The sequence below is a fragment of the Anabas testudineus genome, chromosome 3 (assembly GCF_900324465.2).
Source record: "Anabas testudineus chromosome 3, fAnaTes1.2, whole genome shotgun sequence".
Taxonomy (NCBI): domain Eukaryota; kingdom Metazoa; phylum Chordata; class Actinopteri; order Anabantiformes; family Anabantidae; genus Anabas; species Anabas testudineus.
In genome coordinates, this window is record NC_046612.1 from 24,008,224 (window position 1) to 24,028,129 (window position 19,906).

General features: G+C 41.6%; 1 protein-coding gene across 3 annotated transcripts in view; it reads left to right on the plus strand.

Moving 5' to 3' along the window:
• Positions 1-635: 635 nt before the first annotated feature.
• Positions 636-19,906, plus strand: part of mtss1lb (MTSS I-BAR domain containing 2b) — a 58,234-nt gene continuing 38,963 nt past the window's right edge. Inside the window, exons 1-3 of one of the 3 annotated variants that reach the window (XM_026377810.1) lie at positions 636-1,363; positions 16,862-16,923; positions 17,127-17,200. In XM_026377810.1, the coding sequence (XP_026233595.1) occupies positions 1,277-1,363; positions 16,862-16,923; positions 17,127-17,200 (223 nt within the window). In that variant the 5' untranslated portion in view covers positions 636-1,276. The remainder of the gene's footprint in view (positions 1,364-16,861; positions 16,924-17,126; positions 17,201-19,906) is intronic. The other 2 variants (XM_026377808.1, XM_026377809.1) reach the window with 2 other exon arrangements.

Consider the following 19,906-nt stretch of genomic DNA (forward strand, 5'->3'; position numbering starts at 1 on the left):
AACAATTTGAGTTTATAATGTGTCACATCAAACTGTATAAAGATGGAATTAAGTACAACTGGAACAAATAAATGTAGAGTACAAACTATAGAGAGACTTGATCAGAGTGTATTGCAGTATAAGCACCCAGTGATAAACTGGGTGCTTCTGGTTGTGGCAAGATTACTATGGACAGATTTAGCCAAGTGTATGTTACACATACTCAGGGGAAGAGAATAAGACAAATGAGAACAGCTCATAACAGAAGATGCATAAGGTGTTCCTGTATGAAGGAAACAAGGACGCTGTAATAAAAGTTCAGATGAGCAGTCTGTCCTCCTATAAGGTAATTATAAATAATTAGGATTAAGAAGGATGCACCAAATGACAGTCCTTATAGATCAGTGATGAGTTATCAAAACGACTTTAATATTTGTCTAGTTATTAATAGAGGCTTTATTAATCACCACACACCTTCACACTCTCTACTGGCAGCTAAATCTACTTGACATTTACCCCCTGCTGATTTTTTTTTTTTTTTTTTTTCTGGTGGTCTACGGTGTGTGTGTGCATGTGTGTCTCTGGATGGTCTGTCACACTGCTGCACGCACGCACAGCCGCTCAGCCTCTTTTTATTTGACTCGCTCTCCGTCGCACGGATCGTATTACCGCTCTCCCCGCACCGCTGAGCCCACCGCCTCTGCACCAATCACAGCCCGCCTTCACCTAACGCGCACATGCATTTGCGAGCGCACAGGCACAGGATCCTGACACACACACACACACACACACATACACACACACGCATGCACTGCGATCCATCGCTCCGAGTCTCCGCTGCTTTCACATGCGTCCCCGCCGACTCCGCGTAGCGCTTGGTGGCTGCGCCAACATGAGCGTGGTCGTCCCGGTGCCATCTGAACGTCTCACCGCCTGCTGACCTGGAGACGGGGAGGGAGAGAGAAAAAGAGAGAGAGAGCGAGAGAGAGAGAGAGCGAGTGAGACACAGAGAGACAGAGAGAGAGAGAGAGATCGACCCTCTCTCTCACAACCCATCTTCCCCTCGCTTGGAAGAGACCGCAGCTCGAGCCGTTCGCCTCGGCATCGTTCGTCATTCACCCCCATTCTTCCTCCCGTTCTGGCTGCATCCCCTCGTAACTGACGGCCTCCCGGTTCACAGGAGAAACCGGTGAGCCCGGTCGTAATTTTGTGGAAATATACATATTTTTCCATTTTGTTTTTTCTTGCTGGGTGTTGGTAGCGCGCAGTTGGTGCGCGCTTCTGCAAATTCCGGCGAATGGTGGATTTGGCAAACATGGAGACGGTGGAGAAGGAATGCGGGGCCCTCGGGGGTCTGTTCCAGGCGATTGTCAATGACATGAAGGTAAATAAAAAGGTTTTGTTATTTGACATTACACTGGTTGTGTGGTCATGTGCTGCCTCCGAGAAGAATTACACAGCCGTGTTCCACTGGAGCCGGTGGATCGGTGTCAAACGCACCTTTAGAAACAGCTCTGCTACAGAATGGCTGTTGGTTTGGGGTTTATCTAACGTTAAGATGGACGGACGACAGTGATGCGGTTGCCCAGTGTGTTGTTGGTGCGAAACCCACTCACCCCCCCCCCCCCCCCCCCCTCCCACCACACCTCCAACCTCCTCCATTCCCAGAATATCGGATGCGCATGTAAACGTCAGTGCACCCATAATCTGGCATGCTTTGCGTGACGCCACAAAAGCACGATCACTGCTCTGTTTTCACTGGGGTTCATCAATAAATGTGGGGACACGGTGTGATGACACACACACACATACACACACACACGTAGGCTCGTTTGGGTTGCAAGCCAGGAACTCCAAAGGCCTTCTCGTACCTCCATGTAACCACCGCTGTGACACATTCCGTTACATGTGGACGCGCAGAGTTTCATCGCGATGCTTCATCATCGACCCTCGTCACGACTGTAGACCTGGTCTGTACCCGTGGCAGCATCTTTGAGAACAGCCACAGGCGCGACCGGTGTGGATCCAGACGTGGCTTTGTCGCCGGCGTTGCTGTGCGTCTCCGTGAGAGTGCAGCGTCATTGATTTTTTGTCAGCCTCATCTGACAGGAGAAACGTGAAGGCGTGAGAAGCCGTGCAGCCGTCAGACACCCAAGCTCTCAGCCACTTGGCGTTTCTGTCTGTCTGCTTTTCCTCCATCCGCCTGTCTGTCTGCCTGCCTGTCTGTCTGTCTGTCTGTGTGTGTGTCAGTCATCGATTGTCTACCTCCAGCATGGCACTGTGCTTAATGCACTGCATGGACTCGTGATCTTCTAAGATGCTTTTGAAGAAAGCCACGAAATGATCCATGATGTGATCTCTGTCAATATGTCTGCCTGTCAGGAGCAGCTCCCTGTCTGCCCATCACGCCTTCTCTCTTTGTCTCTTTAGTTCTGAATGTTGTAGTTTGTGCATCCCAGCATCATTTAGCAGGTTTTACTGCAGCATCATCATCAGTATCTGTATATGTCCACTATAGATTCCATGTAGATCAACAGTGCTTCAGGGCATAACACCCCCCCCCCCCACCTTTTTTTTTCTTAATTATGATGCTTTTCACCTCATATTGCAGTCTGTGTGACCCCACATGGTAGAGGTCACAGCCAAGGCAACACTCCTATTGTGCAGTGAGAAGAGGCTATTGGCTTTCTATTTTCACCGTGAGACGTGAGAGAGAAGGAGAAAGTGATCAGAGTATGGATCAGGCTGCGTGTTTTGATCCCTAGAGTGTGGTGGCATGTGTTTCCTGACCAAACCCTACCCAAACCTGAACATGATTTCTAAATGTCTACTTGGTCCAAACCGTCCTGTACTAATGGGTCGAGTATTCAAATAATGAGAACGTTGCCATATTAAATGCAGCAACATGTTATAGGTAGGTATGTGCGTCAAGTGCTGCGCTCCCACGTTACTGCACATAAGCAAAAATCATGCAACTGTCAGTATAGTTATGACAGATTTTTATAGTGGGACAATGAAATGTGGCACAACCTACTGTAACATACATATAAAATACCAAAATCATAATAGATATCAGTGGATTCAGTAGATATTGCCATTCGGCTCAACTGTACAATCTTCTGATATATATTTGTTGTTTGACTTGTTCGGATTCTGTATTTCCACCATTTCATTTGTACAGTTTTATGTACTAGCTTCAACTACACAGTTCAGTCATGTGTACTCTGGTAAACATGGAGGAGATTCTTCTGAGAGCTGTTTAATAAGATGCACCCACCATGGAGATAATAAATTGAGGCTGTTTGGAGGGTTTGGTGCTAATGGGAAATCATTATTCTGCCAAATGCAACCATTTTGAGATGATAACAGACTTGTGGAAATGTTCATCCCTCTGAAAAGCATTCAGTGTGGTTGCATAGCAACATCAGCACCTATGACACAGCATCTGTACTAACTCCTCAACAGAGTTCAGGATGTAGGGATAACGTGAGTGAGTGGTACACTGAGGTACTGCAGTACTGTGAGACATCAGAATAAAAGCATTGTCATGGTCAGGCCTTATCAAATGAATTCTGTTTGAATAGAATACATTCTGAAAGTGTTTGGGACTTTTTCACAGCTAGTCTCAAAGTCTCAGGAATGAGATGATTTTTAATGTTGCTCTGTCCTGTACTTCTCTTGGTCTCTTGGGTGCTCATGCTTTAACACACACAATACTGAGGAAAACTGGATAATCAGTTCTCAAAGAATAAAACTTCAAAGGCTTCCCCGTTCTCATACTTAGTCTCTGTTTTCATCTATTATTCATTTGGTTTCTAATGGTCCTCCTGTTTATGTGATCCAGCTCACTCTGTAATAAATGGGTCACTGCAACCTGGGCTTAAAAAACACCACTGCCCAAGTCTGGAATGACTGAGTCCCCAGGGAGGCACTGAATGAACATCAGTGAGGGGATGAGAATCATTAGGTCATCAGCCCCCAGACTCACTTGGAGTCAACAACAATGGCTCATCAAAGAACAATTCACTTGTGAGCCAAAAGAAATACAGTAATATATATATATATATATTTTGGCTGCCTAGTTAATAAAGTGGATGCAAGACTTGCACAGCTGCTGTATATAGCAATGAGTTTTACATTTTCAGCCACTGGAACAGTATTTCCTGGGAGAGTTCCCCCTGCACATTAGTACATGTATGATATGATGCAGAGTCTTCCTGTTTCTGGCCCAGCATCTTATCATAGGGATGCGTTGCTTTCTAGAAAGCAAATCTGTGATGCTTATTCCGTTGTACTCGATGCACAACTTAGCTTGAATCAAAATTATGTCATAAATGTCCAAATCTAGCAAAAGTACATCAGTAGCAGCTCATTCGTCATTCGTTCATCAGCCTCTGTTGGCAAGTATAACTTTAGGTTTTTACTGTTTAATGGGAGGATTCATCTCAATATGTCAAAGTTCTATGCAAGTTCAGTGCATGTCTCAAGCAAAATGGCAAATATTCATTGGTTCCACTTGCTTATATGTAGTTCTGAGGGTTACTCAGTAGTAGTCCTGATATGTACTGTCTGGCAGCTGTCAAACCAAAATGTACCAAAGTATGTCATTATTATTTGATACAATAGTACAGGATATTTGGACAAAACAAGCAATTTGAAGAAGTCACCATAATTTGTGTTCTTGCTTTTTGCAGATAAAATGTATAATTAATTCATTGATAACGTAATACATTGATTATTTAATAATGGAATTAACAGCCCTTACAAATTGATAAAAGTGAATAAAATAACACTGATCCACTTCCAGTTGCTTTTATTTTATTTTGTATATTAATGGCATTTCCTGTCCTGGTCACTGGATTATTAACACCCCCTAAAATCTACAGTGCTTTTGCACAATAAGTGGGATGCAGAGTAAGGGTTAAGCGCTTTGAAGTAAAACAATCATAGTTTTGTCTGGAGTTCAACCTCTCCCTTAATGCTCTGCAGTGATTTTGCAAGTTTCTTAAACACTTTAAATTCTGGAAATGGACCGGGTGCTTCTAGGTGTCATGGATGCTCGTGAGTTCCAAACCAAACTCACGAGCTCTGAACACTGTTGAATGCCAACATCAGCACATTTGGTCTGTGCTGTTTAGAAAGCACTTTTTCTTCCTCTTTCTCCTCCACCTTCCTCTTCCTTCTCCTCAGGTCCACCCTTCCTTTTTCTCTTCTCAGCAGATCCTCCACCCAATCACGGGTAGTCACCCGTTGAGTGCCTGCTCTGTGTGTGTGATATATTGTGCACAACTTGGCCTTGGTTTCTTTTGCGCTGCACAGACGGGACAATTGTGACGAAGCTCATGATAACAAATTATCAGTCACAAAATAGTCTTGATTCTTTATGGTGTGTTTAAAGGACACTATCCTTCTGTAAAAGTGAGTTCAGATATTGTTAGTGCTATGTGATGGATACATATTGGCAAAATCACTCACATGCATACTCACAATAGTAATATTGTATGATGAGACACAGAGATCATATATGGACCCGTGGTAATATTTTGTTGACAGCAGCAGGAGAAGGATGGAAGGCAGAAGAATATAATTTCCTTGAATTTTAAAAACATAGGAGGAGAAAAGCTTCTGAAAGTCTTTTGAGTTTGTTTTCACTTTGTCATTGTCATTTTTTCTTTATCTACATACCGCAGCGCAAAGATTTTATCCATAGTCTTAAATCACAGTCTTCAATAAATGCTCTAGTCATAAAATATACTATGCTTTGGCTATGGTGTTAAATATAGCGAACTGAATTGGACTAACACTAGTGCCTTTCCTTGGCTCATTAGCAAATTCCTTAATGCCCCTTTATGGTGTCATCCTCACCGGATGTACATTTAAATTGTTTCTAGTTATTATTGTTGCCATTAATCCTACTTATACTTTTCATTTTGACGTACAAGTAACGAATATTCGAAATGCATCCCTGCCACATTTTGTTAAGGAGATTCGGTGATTAAATAGTACATTTCTCAAACTGTTTGTGGAGTTCTGATAGTCACCTAGAGTGACTAGAAATGTTATCAGAGTCATTTATGCAGTAGAAAAGCCAAACGCTCCTCTCTAATAGGAAAATTAGCAGCTTCTCAGCAATAGTTTAAAAAAGATAATCTTGGAGGTAAAGTGTGAGACTTCTACAAGGTAAATGAATTCTATCCCTTTAATTTGCTTTGCCATCATAAACCTGCAGACAGTGCTATTTATTTTGGAGCCTGCAACAGGTCAGTGACAGGTCACAGCTTCGAACTGTGCCATTACTTTAGACCTACAATATAGCCCTTGTAGAATTCACTCAGGTCCTTACACTTACCCATTTTTCCTGCTTACAACACCTTAACTTCAAGAACTGACTGTTCCCTTGCTGCCTAGTTCAATTTATCCCACTCCTTGACAGGTGCTAGTGTAATAAAATATTCAAGTTTATTCTACTGTCAGCAGTTTTAATGTTGCTGCTATATTATATTGCGATTAGTATGAACAACAGTTATGCTGTGATGCTCGATCATGCTAAGTGATGCCATACATTTCCTGCCATCGTAAATGGAGTTAAATTGAGTTTAAGTATTTTTTTTGGGACAAAATACAACATTTTTGAGACATTACTTACTCTGGGAACTTGTAATGGGTTTTTAATATTTTATAGGACTGAATGATAAATGCACAACTTTCTGCTTGTAGTCTACCATAAACAGTAACACACAAACTCACATGTTTGTGGATCACTATAGTTCCATTGTGTCAGTGAATGTTTCATCTTGGCTTTATAGCCGTGTTTTCATGTGGATGTCTGCCCTGTGGCATGGCTTATGTAAAATGCTGACTTTATACAGTAGAGTGTGTTCATCTGAAAAGGTCCAATTCCAAAGCAAGCAGAGAGCCATCTTTAGACTTTCTTGATACATTGATACTTGATACGTTTCATGATGTTATCTCTTTTGGCTCTGGGCTCTGACTTGGCCAGTCCAAAAGGCAGGTTTTGGGTCATTGTCCTTTAGCATCTCCCAACTTCTACAGAGTTTCAGCTGAGGTACAGACATTCTAACATTATCCTGAAGAATGTTTAGATACACTTTGGAATTAATCTTCCCCCGAATCACTGCAAGCTGGCCAGGCCCCGATGCAGCAAATCAGGCCCAAATCATGATGTTTCCACCACCATACTTTACGATTGGGATGACGTTTCATGATGATATGCTGTGCCCTTTTTCAGTCAAATGTAGTGCTGTGTGTTCTTTCCAAATAGTTCAATATTGTTTTAACAGTCCACAAAACATTTTGGCAATACTGCTGTGGAGTGTCCATGAGCTGTTAGGCAAAGTTCAGGCGTGCCTCAATGTTCTTTTTAGTAAGCAGTTGGTTCCTTCGTGTTGTCCTGCCATAGATATCCTGCTTGTTCTATGTTTTACCTAGACTCATGAACTCAGATGTTAAGTGTTAGATGCCAGTTCCAATGATGCCTTCAAATCTTTTGCTGTCACTGTTGTTTCTTTATTTTTATTTTTTAATGAGTGTTTAATGAGTGCTCTGTAGTTGTGCTTGGCAGAGTAGCAAGCAGTCCCAAAGTGTCTTAATTTGTAGGTTGTTTGCCTAACTGTAGACTGCAGACTTTGTAACCCTTACCAGCTTTATGTATATCAATAATTGGTTAAAGAAGGCATAGCTCACATAAGTGTATTCTTCTTGTGCGGAGCAAAATTCAAAAGTTGGTTTAAAAGAGTGGTTTTCTCAGTTGAAGTAGCTCTAGTCTACACCTCCAAACTAGTTTTCTGAACTTATGCATACATAGCACTATGAGGTATTTATGGTTGTTCTCAATAAAGACATTGAAGATCAGAATTATTTTTGTGCTTTTAGGCACATTATATTTGTTAGATGAATTTGACTTAGATGAAAATCAGATCACAAACCATGAAATTCCAAAAGGTTCACACACACACACACACACACACACACACACACTAAAAACATTCATTGAGTGAAGGTATTGTGGACACTGTGTTCTGTGAATAGCATTGTCTGAAGCTTGTCTGTCTCCTCATTAAAGTAGTAAACTAGAAAAACAAAATCAACAAACCAGGAGAAGTGGAAGTAAACTGCTCAGTATCCTCAGAGAAACTGTCTATTGTTGTCCATCCCTTTAAAAAATTGAGATAATTATGTCCTTGGACTGTGGGCCATGCTGCAAAGAGTGAAGATGTGTGGTAGTGTATCATTAGTTTAATCTGTGGTGTGTTTGTGTCTGTGAGGTCCAGGGGACTTCCCACCACAACACCATTGATAAAAACGAAACCCTCTCAGTCCTGCTGCTTCTCTATGTCCATGAAGCTCTGGTTCCATTTGACCAATAGGACTTCTTCATACTTGAGACATTGTGATCATCACAAATGTATGTAATACTAATCATTATCAGTGGCTTAATTCTATGTAAGTACAGTATGAATTAATCTAAATAGCTACATTTATTACACCTGTGCATTTCTACTGTGAGATATTAAGATTTGTCCTTTGTGGTCTGTGAGGTGAAATATGCATGATCACTCGATATGGATGCTCATTTAAGAAAGTTCCTTAACAGTTCAACAGAACAGAATATGAAGAAAGGTAGACAAGCAAGCACAAACAGATACACCACTCAGGCGATTCGGGTTTGAGTGATTGTGAGTTACAAGTCGATCTGCTGTCAAGGAGGACCAATCAGAGCAGACCTCCTCCTAGAGCAGTGCTGTCCCATCCTGGAACGCGAGGGGCACTCACTTTTTTTTCTTACGCTTCCTGCTGCTTATTACTGGGAACAGGTATGTTCAGACAATCAGAAGCTGTGAGTGCAGGGTTGGTTAGAAAACAAGCAGGACATTGGCCCTCAAGGACCAGGATTGGATACCCCTGTCTAAAAAGGAGTAAGACAAGCCACTATGGGAGGTGCACAAAACCTGCCCACAACTCACTTGTTCTACTGTGATTTTAGTAATTAACTATTTCACTATTTCACACCTTTTAGTTCTAACTTTCACCCTCTGTGTGACTTTGCTGAGCGAATTCTTGAGCGTCGAGGATATTTAAGTAACGTGTGGTCTGGAATGGTGCTAAATATTTGCCTTGTATTGTTTTTAAGTGATTCAGGTGTTTTTGCCCTTGAAAGGTTTTTATTGCAGCAACAACAACCATTCACTTCAAAAGTAAAAGGTGCTAATGTGCCAGCAGAATCATTGGACGTGTAAAAGAGCATCTCCCTTGTTAGAGCTCGTTAAAATCTCTGAGGTCGTCAGGGCCCCGGGGCTCGTTAGGGCCAGTAGAGATGAATGGGGAGGACTGGTCATGGGAGGCGTGGAGGCTGCTGGGAGTCAGCCAAGACAGCCTCTCTCACTGAACCCTTTGTCAGGGCTGTCAAAACCTTCTCATCACGCTCAGCTGTTCACTGTAAAACATACTGATCATTATGAACAGGCCACAGACAGAGAATAACAATGAATGTGGCAAATCAATATTCTCTTGTTCATTTCCAAAAGCGCTACTGAATGAACAGAAACTTTGCTTCATGCTCTAAATATTACATCTTCATTTTAGGGAAATATGCTTGTACTGGATTTACCTCTGTAATATGTGTGTGTAGACTTGCATGAAGATCTGTATTAGACTACGGACTGAGCAAGGCATAAGTTGTAAGAATGTGAAATTCAATTCTTGTTTCCTCGTATTAGAAGCTGCAGAATAAGGTAGAATGGTACAGCTGTTGAGAATGAGAAAACAGGAAGGAGAAAAAATACAATACAGTACAATACCGCATCTGCATTTAGCCATAAAGGAACCCAGCCCCTCCTGTCCATCAGAGCTGACAGCCTGTATCTAACAGAATGATGTAGTGCTGTGCAGCCCTGCCTTGTTCCCTTTTATGCGTTTAAATAGCTCTACATTCTCTAATGCATCGAATGTTGCCCAAGGACACACTTAAGGACATTATGGAAGAATAAGTTTATTAGACATTTTTTAATAATTTGTATCATTATGTCTAAATTAAACCTAAGCTTATGTATGTATGGGCCAGTATTAGTATATTGTAAGTATAGTAATATTTTAGTTATTGTTGGCTAATAACAAGGTATAGACATGTCTTGGTCACAATAAAATGTACAAAAATATATATTATTCATGTTAAATGTTGATATAAGGTAATTATATAAAGTTGGAATCAGCTGAGATATAATCAAATAGATCAGTATTGGTGTATCAGTAGAGAATCAGTGATGCTATGGTCTAATTTGTCACCTATACAATTAATCTAGCTTTAGTCACTAACTTTGTCTGTGTCGCCACTTTTTTGGATGAGTACGACTGCCTGTTATGATTGATTATAGGTTGGTTTAAAGTGGTCTCCAGTGGTTTAAAGTTTTCCAGCTCCTCTGGAGAGATTCTAGAGCATTCCCAGCTATTTAGGTGATTAGGGTAACATACATACTCTCAAAATATTAATAAGTATAACCTTTAATTTCAGACTTTTAGTTTGGATGGTCCACTAACCATACTAAAATAGTAACCATACAAAACAGGTGGTGCAACTCATTCTGCTCAGTTAATGTTTTTAACTTCAGTCTTCTCACAGCCATGAGTTTTTAGGACACCATCGTTTTAATCTGTGTGGGTTTCGTCCCGCTCAGCTATCAATGTCGAGTTCCCTTCCTCCTTATCGCTGCACACATATCTCCCTAAGTGCTGTGGGTCACAACAGCTGCCGTCACTTTCACTAAGTGATGTGACGGATGCACCTCCATTGTGCATCAACAGCCCTTTCACATGATTGGAGCAGTGCGGATAATAGTGACTTTCAGCCCAGTAAAGGAGAAGACAGGGACAGGTAATCGACATCTTCACGACGATAAAACCTTGGATGATTGATGGCTGCTTGTGAACAGACACTAACCCCCAATGAAAGATATTGTAGATGCCCCCACCACAATCTTTTCAGTGTCTAATTATCTTTATATTTCACGGCTCGGCCCTAATTACTTGTGTGTATGTGCAAAACATTGCTTTTGACCTGAAAGCTGCACAGCTGAAATGGGAACTCCACATCAAAATACTTCAATGTCAGCACTCAGTCCCAATTCCAGGGACTTTTTTCCTCAATGCAGATGATGGATATTTTTGGATTTTATGTTATCCCATTTTTCAGCTATTTGTATGCCATTATTTTAAGGTATGTCAATACATTTTCATAATTAGCAAAATGAGAAAATAATTGACCTTCAGCATGCTAACTACAAACAAACATTTCTTACTTCCTCATCTCTCCCATCGTGATACAGTAGCGTTCTATTTAGTAACTTATTCTGTGTGTACATTCATGGCATATTACATGACTTTCATGGGTATTGTTTTACCCAAAACATGGTGCACACATGTCATTGGGCAGATGCTTCACTGATATGGTTTCTCTGATCTCTGGCCTCACAGCGCAGAGATACAGCAAACAAACAGATGGTTTCCTCTTTCGCCTCATCACTATGTTTAGATTGGAATTAACTGCTGCACTTCATCAATTATGCAGCGAGTCAGCCTCTGTCTTCATCTGCATGTCGAGCCTTCTCCCTTTGAAACAAAGTGCCAACCAGTGTGCTGGGGGATGTGTTTTACTCAGCGTGATGGAAGAAATCATGACTCCACTCATCTTCCTATTGTGTACTTTGCGTTTTAAGTATTTTCAAGTAGTATTTTGAATGGCCCAGCTAAATTACCTCCATAAACACATATTCAGTATGTATTCCTTGCAGTATTTTAAAGCGGTAAAGTGAGCTCTACCTCTGTAAGTGAATCTGAGTCACTGTAATAGTGTGATTGACTACAAAGCACACAAAAGACCCCATCATTCTTCCTGGCAGGATTGGAGACAGATAATACGTAGCATTTTTCTCTGCGGGTTATACATCCATCCCCAACCTTGATAAAAATGAGTTGGATCCTCTTTTTGAAAACTCCCAGCTGGTCAATTATGCATATAAAGCGCTGTGAAATTAGCCTCTTTTGTTTGGTTCTTGCGTTTCTCTTTTAATGTGTGAATTGGCACGATTATACAACAACAAGAAAAGAATAAAATAAAAATAAGACTAATCCGTACATCCCTCTCTCCCTGCCTCCACCCGTTCCCTCACTCCCCCTGTCTCTCTTGCTGGATTTCCTCTGTTTTTCTGTCTTGCTGTGGGGGAAACAAAGGGAACAAAAGAGGGAGAGGAGACAGTAAGCTTCTCATCCACTGTAGTGAGTGCTGGAGTGGAGCTCCCAATAGAACGCTGGGCAGACTGGATGGACTGATGGTGCTCTGAGAACTAGGCCAGAGGACTGTTGACAGCACTCCAGAGTCCAGAGTCGGGACCAGATGGATCAAAGGATTACTGGAAGAAAGAGTGCAAAGGGAGAAGGAAATATTTGATATATTACTGGCTGCGTATTAGGGATTATTATTAGAGGATAGAGGAAAATAGAAGGGTGTCTGTTCAATTAAAGACAGAGATCAAGTGGAGGGTAAAGCGCTTATTAAATATATTGATAAATGCCAACAAGGACAAGTTGTTCTTAATTGAGTTAACAGTTGGTCTTAATTGTGATTTGTATCCGCAATGGCATCTTTCTTACCTCAGTTGTAACTCACTCAAATCAGCAAAACACGGGTATTATTCACGTGCTTATTGTAAAGACAGCATGTGTGTACAGTAAGTGTGTTAAGTAGGTAGTTAGCTTATTACGAACGAAGCACAGCAATGAAGGGGAAAAGCATCAGATCTAGTAACTGAAGTAGATTATGGATCAGGCCACATGTGGTGGACGGTCCCAACAAGAATATGTCTGAACTTATATTTCTAATATGGCTAATACTTGACTCTGAGCAAGCCCTACAGCTTGGCTGGTCAATCTCCTGAAGCTCATTTGAACCTAAATGTATCTATTTTGAAGCAACCCACTCTCTAACCTTAAGAAATTGATATGCAGGTACAAACTCATTGTCTGTTCAATTTCCATAGCATAATGAGTGAAGGGAAGACCACTGCTTTTTATACTACTAGATAGTTCTTAGGCACAATCCCAATTCATGCCTTTGCACATACCACTTAGCCAAGAAAAAACAAAAGACCCACACACACTGCACTCTAGGATCCTAGCAACGTTTCAATCTAACACACATCTTTCCAAGGCATTGTCAAACAGGCAACACAAAGCATTGGAACAGAGCTATAATAACTATATAACTTTATAGTGCAAATGCCACTTTGGAAGGTACAAAAAAGGGGGAAAAAGAATGCAGTGACATGAGCAAATGATCACAGAAACTACTTTGCAGGAAAAAATGTGAATATTGTGATGCACATTCACAGAATGTAACACAGATAGATAAAATGTCAGCCATAAATAGGTATAAAGGCTATAAGTTAAAAAGAAAGAGAGTGTGTACCGTACACCAATAGATGAAGAGGTGATCAATGAATGTAGTTACTGAAGTGACATAAAATACCAATGTCTGTTCATCATTCACTTTTAAGGATGGAGATATGATATAAAGGAGTACTGGATAGGTTAAAGAGGGATGGGGTGAAGGAAATACTATATACAATAAATAGCAAGAAACTGGAAGGAATGTAAGAATGGAGGATGGAGGAGTCTTGAACAGCTCCCTGGGGTGAGGACGGAAGTTACAGCCAGACCAAAAGCGACAGTGCTGCTTGGAGCCAGCAACATCCGGAGTGTGGAATGATCGTCCTGTCTGCTTGTCTCTGTATTCGTGTAGGCTATGGGTTCATGGGTGAAATAGAATCCAATGGTGGCAGTTACAGTTTATATCTATTAAACACTGTGGATCTTACTTTGAGATTTCTAAACCTCTCTGATTTGAACTGTGTGGCGTACTTACAGGTACTTACAGGTGATTTACTGCACTTTGTAGAAACTGAATGCAGCACTACATCTTGTTACATTAAGTGTAACTTCACTCTGACAAAGACAGAAATAAACACAAGAGGAAGGAAGGGCGTAAAGTAACTGAGAAAAGAAGTATCAAGGTATAAAGCATAAAGCTATACATAGCAGCATGTACTAGACAGTATCTGTGTCTGTTTGTGACTCTCTGTGGATGTGCGCGTGCACATGTGCGTGAGATGTAATCATGCATGCCCTACCAAGTCTTTCTGTGACACGGGAAGTGGTGATGTAATAGTGTACTTCTCAAAAAGCTTTTTCACACACTCACTGTCTCCTCTTCTGTGTCTCTTGCACGCTGATGCATTTGCCCCTCAGCCACCACGATATTCCAAGAGCTAGAATCATGTGAGAGCAGCGGTTACGGTCACGGTCGGTGAGCTTCACACTGGTTAAGACAACCCAACACTCGCAGACATATTTATGGAGCATGGAGCTGAAGGGCTGGCAGCTTTGTACCGTAACCTCCTTCAATGTAAAACTAATTTTATAAGAGTTCATACAGCAGAGCTCTGACTTTCATTTTTATAAAGCTTTTTTTTTCATCTAACATCACAATAATTAGGCTGGCATAACCACAATTATTATTATAATGCAATTTTCATATTGGTCTTTTGCTAATATCAACGTTTTTCAAATCTCAAATATACAAACTTATGTTTGTGTATGTTTGTACAGTAGCCTTCCAATTAATAGAGATGTCCTAATATGTTTTTTTTTTGTCCCTTATCAGTGTTGAAATTGACTTTTATATTTACCTGCAGTGAAAACTAATGAACTATGTATCTGACACATGGAAACAACGTTTGTATCTTACTTTCTTCACGAGTTACTAGATTCAAATACCAGAGTCGTGATTAAAGAATGAACCTATTAACTTTATAAGGTTACCGTTTTTGGGAAGCGGGAGACTGAGACTTTCTAAATTGGCAAGACATGATCCTCTGAAGTGAAGATGTGTGCAGCTTAATGTATCACATTAGCTGATGTAGCTGATGTGATACATTAAGCTACATTAATACTTTAGTTCTGTTGCAACAAACAACAAACACATCTTTGGCTGAGTACAGACATCAGCTACAGAGATGGTTTAACCGTCGCTTCTGTCATTTTAACCTGGAAATGCATCGTCAGCACAGCTCGATGTTCAGCATGCTGTTGTTTTCTAATGATAATAGCCTCAATGCATTTTGACAACTTCATTGTCTGAATCACTTGCTAGTGTGTATGTGTTTGTGGACAGATAATGGCATCTGGCATCCGACACCAAGACGCATATCTATTAAGTCCTGGAAATTGCAAAGATGGACCTCTGTGGATAGCACTAGTTTTTTCAGCACTGACGCTTGATCAGCATGAGATCTGGAGAGTTTCACGGCCGCATGATGTTGAAGTGCCCATATAATCACAATCCACTTTGTGGTTATTTTGGTACATTTATATATTAAAAGATATGATGCATGTAGACACACAGCAAGTCTGTAAGAAGTGCACTCAGAGTTGATGCTCTTAATGACATATTGTCAAGTCTCAGGGACCCAATCCCTGCTCAGGATCGGTCCAAACACCGCCCACAGCGACCTCGGCTGAACCCAACAGCAGCATATCCTTCAACATGTTCACATTACTGCTGCATTTATTCTTAATATTGAAGTGTGTCTGGGACAAGACCTGCATAAGGAACAGGATGAAACACACACACACACACACACACACACACACACACACACACACACACACACACACACACACACACACACAGTTAGTTACCACTGGGTCACTTGACACCAGGATTGAAATGCACTTAAAAAATGCTAATAAGGTCTAGAGCTGCTCATGTGGGTACAGTGTGTGTGTGTGTGTGTGTTGGGAGCGGATGGTGGAGGGAGGTAAATTTTGTTACCACGGAGAAGTAGCGCTGTGATTCCAAACCAAATTAAGGCACATCAAACAGGCCGGATCAAAGAGTATACAGCCCTTACTGCCTGTGCCAGTCTGACATCACAACAGGATGCCCCTCCCCCGAACGCACACACACACACACACACACACACACACACACACACGCACACACACACATTTCCTTTCTACCCTTTCACTCTCATTTCTTAGATTTCTGTGCGTTTCCTTAAGTTTCGTATTATCAGATTTTTCCCCCCTCTATCTGCCGCTATAAAGAAACATAATCGGATGCTGACGTAAATACAAACAATCCTCCCCCCAGCAAACAATTTGCAGCCATTTAACAGGGTTATAGGTTAACCTGGATCAAGTATAATGTGATATGTGCTGAGGCTGGGTTTGTGCGATAGAGCAGTCATCCAGTCTAAAGGAGGGGTGGGGGGGGGGGGGGGGGGGGGGGGGCAATGGGGGAGCAGCATCCATTAGAGACATAGCTTCAGCTTTGAATTGTGTTAGCAGTCCCGTCTGTTCTTTGATGCAGTCTCATGCCAGTGGCTGTGTTCTGTCAGTGTTCTGTGTGTGTGTGTTTGGGTAGATGGATTAGGGGGCTGCATGGGGAGAAAAGGAGGGGTGGCTGTTGTTTTGGGGGTATAGGACGGCTGAAAGAATGAGGAGATGCGGAATCAGTTGGAGAGAGGATGGGATAGGTGTGTGTGTGTGGATGTGTGCTTTTACATTTTTTTACATTTATATTAACATGCTGCTGTAACGTGGGTCTGTTTCGAGGAAAACTCTCTCACAGCCTGAACTAAATACAATCCAAAGTCATTCTAGTTGGTTGAAATCAATGTCTGCTCCTCCAGTCAAGTATAATGTAAAGTAATATGTGATATCTTATGTTAACATGTTTTGTTGTGTGTGTGTGTGTGTGTGTGTGTGTGTGTGTGTGTGTGTGTGTGTGTGTGTGTGTGTGTGTTGCCAGTGCTCCTATCCTGTGTGGGAGGACTTCAGCGCCAAAGCCACAAAGCTACATTCCCAGCTCCGGTAAGTTCGTCTGACAAGAAAATGAAGTCAGACATTTAATACATAAACAGTTTGTGTCAAACTGTGAAACTAAAGTTTGAAATCTATTTTTCTGCTTTCAGTTGAACTGATCATCTCAGTACAATCACCAGTGCAAAACCAGACCTCTGTATGTGGGAGAAGGTGCTTGTTAAAGTAAAGCTTGTTGTTTTCTGTTCATGTAGAACCACGGTCCTGGCTGCGGTGGCCTTCCTGGATGCCTTTCAGAAGGTGGCAGACATGGCAACCAACACCAGAGGTAGGACAGCTGTGTCTGTGTGTGGATGTGTGTGAGAAATACCACTGTATCTCTACTACTGTATGTATAAGTCATGTGCATTGGTGCATTCTCTGCTGTGGTTCACTGCCTTTCATGCCCTTCACGTAGCTGTTAAAAATCTTATAATACGATATTATCTACCAGCATGCTGAACTCTCCTTTGGCTGATGAAAGTGTTTCCTGCAGCTTTAAGGTTCACTGTGTCCCAAACTTCAAAGCACCGGGACAATAAAAGCATCTTGGAGATGCTGATTAGAGTGTTTTCTATGGCAGAACATGGAGTATTTCATTAGACTTCCCAGTGCAACAGGAAGTTCAGTTTCCACTTCTAATAGCAAACAACCTATGGTTTTGAGGATTGATACCAGTGTTTTTTGGGGTTGAAGAAGCTTTTTGTTGATAGTGTGTTGTGGAAGAGCTCCTAAAAACCAGTGAAATACAAACAAGATGACTTACTCAGAGTTATACGGTTGCTTTTACTAGCTGGCCTGATGAAAGTCATGGGGTTGTGAAAAATGTTTTGTGATTGTTGTGTGTGAGTATTTTTAAAATGGGGAACCCATACATTTCAAAGCCAGCTGAGATTATCACGCTTATTTGAATGCAACATGGTTTGTTTGTTTTTTTCGTCTGCTCCATTTGGCCAAAAAAGGACTGAACGTTTTTGATCAATGGATTGCTGTTCTGTTACATTTTTATTCTTTGGTCTAACACTCTTGACACCCTTAATATTCTATGTGTAGGCTTAAAGCTTGGCACAAGTTGTGATCGAGCGTGGGCTGAGAGCTGAGAAGGTCAGAGAAACACTCACCGCCCACTGAAGGCCAAACGAACACTAGTACCACTGAGAGAGGAGGAACGTAGGAAGACGACTGAGACTGCAATACATGGAGCATCTCTTCCGGTCGCAGCTTATTAGGTGCAGCTGCCAGGCAGGGTGTATGCGATGGTGACGTGCGTGTGTTCTGCCCCAGGTGGGCTCCTATACAGGAGGATGAAGGAAGGAGGCTCATGCTGCTTTTATGGGCCAGACAGGAAATCACCAGTGTCTGTCAGCTCATTACACATTCACATAACAGTGCCGCACACATAGAGGCAAAAATATAGCATAAATAATGTTGTCACAGAGATGCAGACTGTTCGTCAGAGGCTCTTTGTGCTTTTTTGTACTGATGAGTCATTCGTGGTGGAGTCTGTTTGTCAGATTGCTGTACAATCGCTGCTCTTTCTCAGTGTGTGATCTTCTCTAATAGATCGGTTAAATGGATGGAGGCAGGAGACGGCACCAATAATGATGCTGTCTGTCTTGCTGCTATTCACTATATCAATGTGCTACTTATTACATTGTGTGTGTGTGTGTGTGTGTGTGTGTGTGTGTGTGTGAATTAAGCCCAAAGGGGTACTGATGATCCTGTGCTCTGCTCTTGTACCGACACTCCTTTTTATGGCCCCGCTTTGGCTGCGTTTCTGTTCTGCTGTCAACCACACTTTATTAGAACCACTTCCACAGAAGCAAATATTAGACTTTTATTTGCTGTAAAATGAGTTATTTTTATTTCTATAATGTGTTAATACAAAATACAGTATAACCCTAAAGTTCTATTGATCCTCTGTGTAAAACTACACAGAAGTAAACAAAGTAATTATAATCAGAATAATAATTATAGTTATAGATGAATTCTAGTGTTAGCATTTAGCTCAGGTGCAACAGTAATAAATGACCACACTGATGCTAATTTCTGAAACAGAACCAGAGTATTATATTTCCCATTGTATGCGCACACACAGTTAAAGTCGGGAATCTGGACCCTGAATGTTCTGTAGACTCTTTTCAATTTCAGCTCAGTGAAGTGGTAGCACACAGAATGAACAAAGCCATTTATTGCATCACATGCTGTACCTAAGGTCACCTGTGGAAAATAGTCCCAGAAAAGGGGACTAGTGGTTTTGTGCTGCTTGGATCTTGGCCGGGCCTTGTTTTCCACTGGGCATCGTAGGCAGTCACTCAAGCTGATAAAGTTAGAGGGTTAGAGAAACCGTTTTTCTTATGTTTCTGATAGCGCTGGAGGAAATGCGCAAGTGTTTGTGAATTCCCTGGTGAGGAGTGAATTGGAGTGCACTTTCAGATGTGCTCTCTCCAGTCCCCTCTCATAGCCCAAATACTCACTTTCCCCAGGGCAAACAGGTTGTATGTGTGTGTGTATGTGTGTGTGTGTGTGTGTGTGTGTGTGTGTGGGAGAGAAAGACAGAGAGAGAGGGAACACATTAACAAGCAGGCAGCACAACTATGTGCTTGACATAGGTTTTTTATTTATAAGATATGTCATGAATAAATAGAGTTTAGGTTTGTTAGACCTTGTGTTTATGATTATGTCGTCTTATTCTGCTCACTACCTCTGTGAGCAAAATGCTGTCTGAGTAGACCGCATCACTTCCTCTTCATCCTTGTTCCAGTATTAGTGAGAGCGGCGACGGGCCACAGACTGCTGCGCACCACGTGTTTGAAATACACCTTAAGACATTTCACAGAACAGGCGTAGACTGGTTAGATATTGAGCACAGAAACCAGTTTTATTTCCAGTGAACATTTGTTTTGCAGTTTTTTGGATGATCGTATCTGCCACATTTCTGTCGCCACCCTCTTCCTCTTCAGTTGTGAAACTTGTGCATTGAGCATTTTAAGCG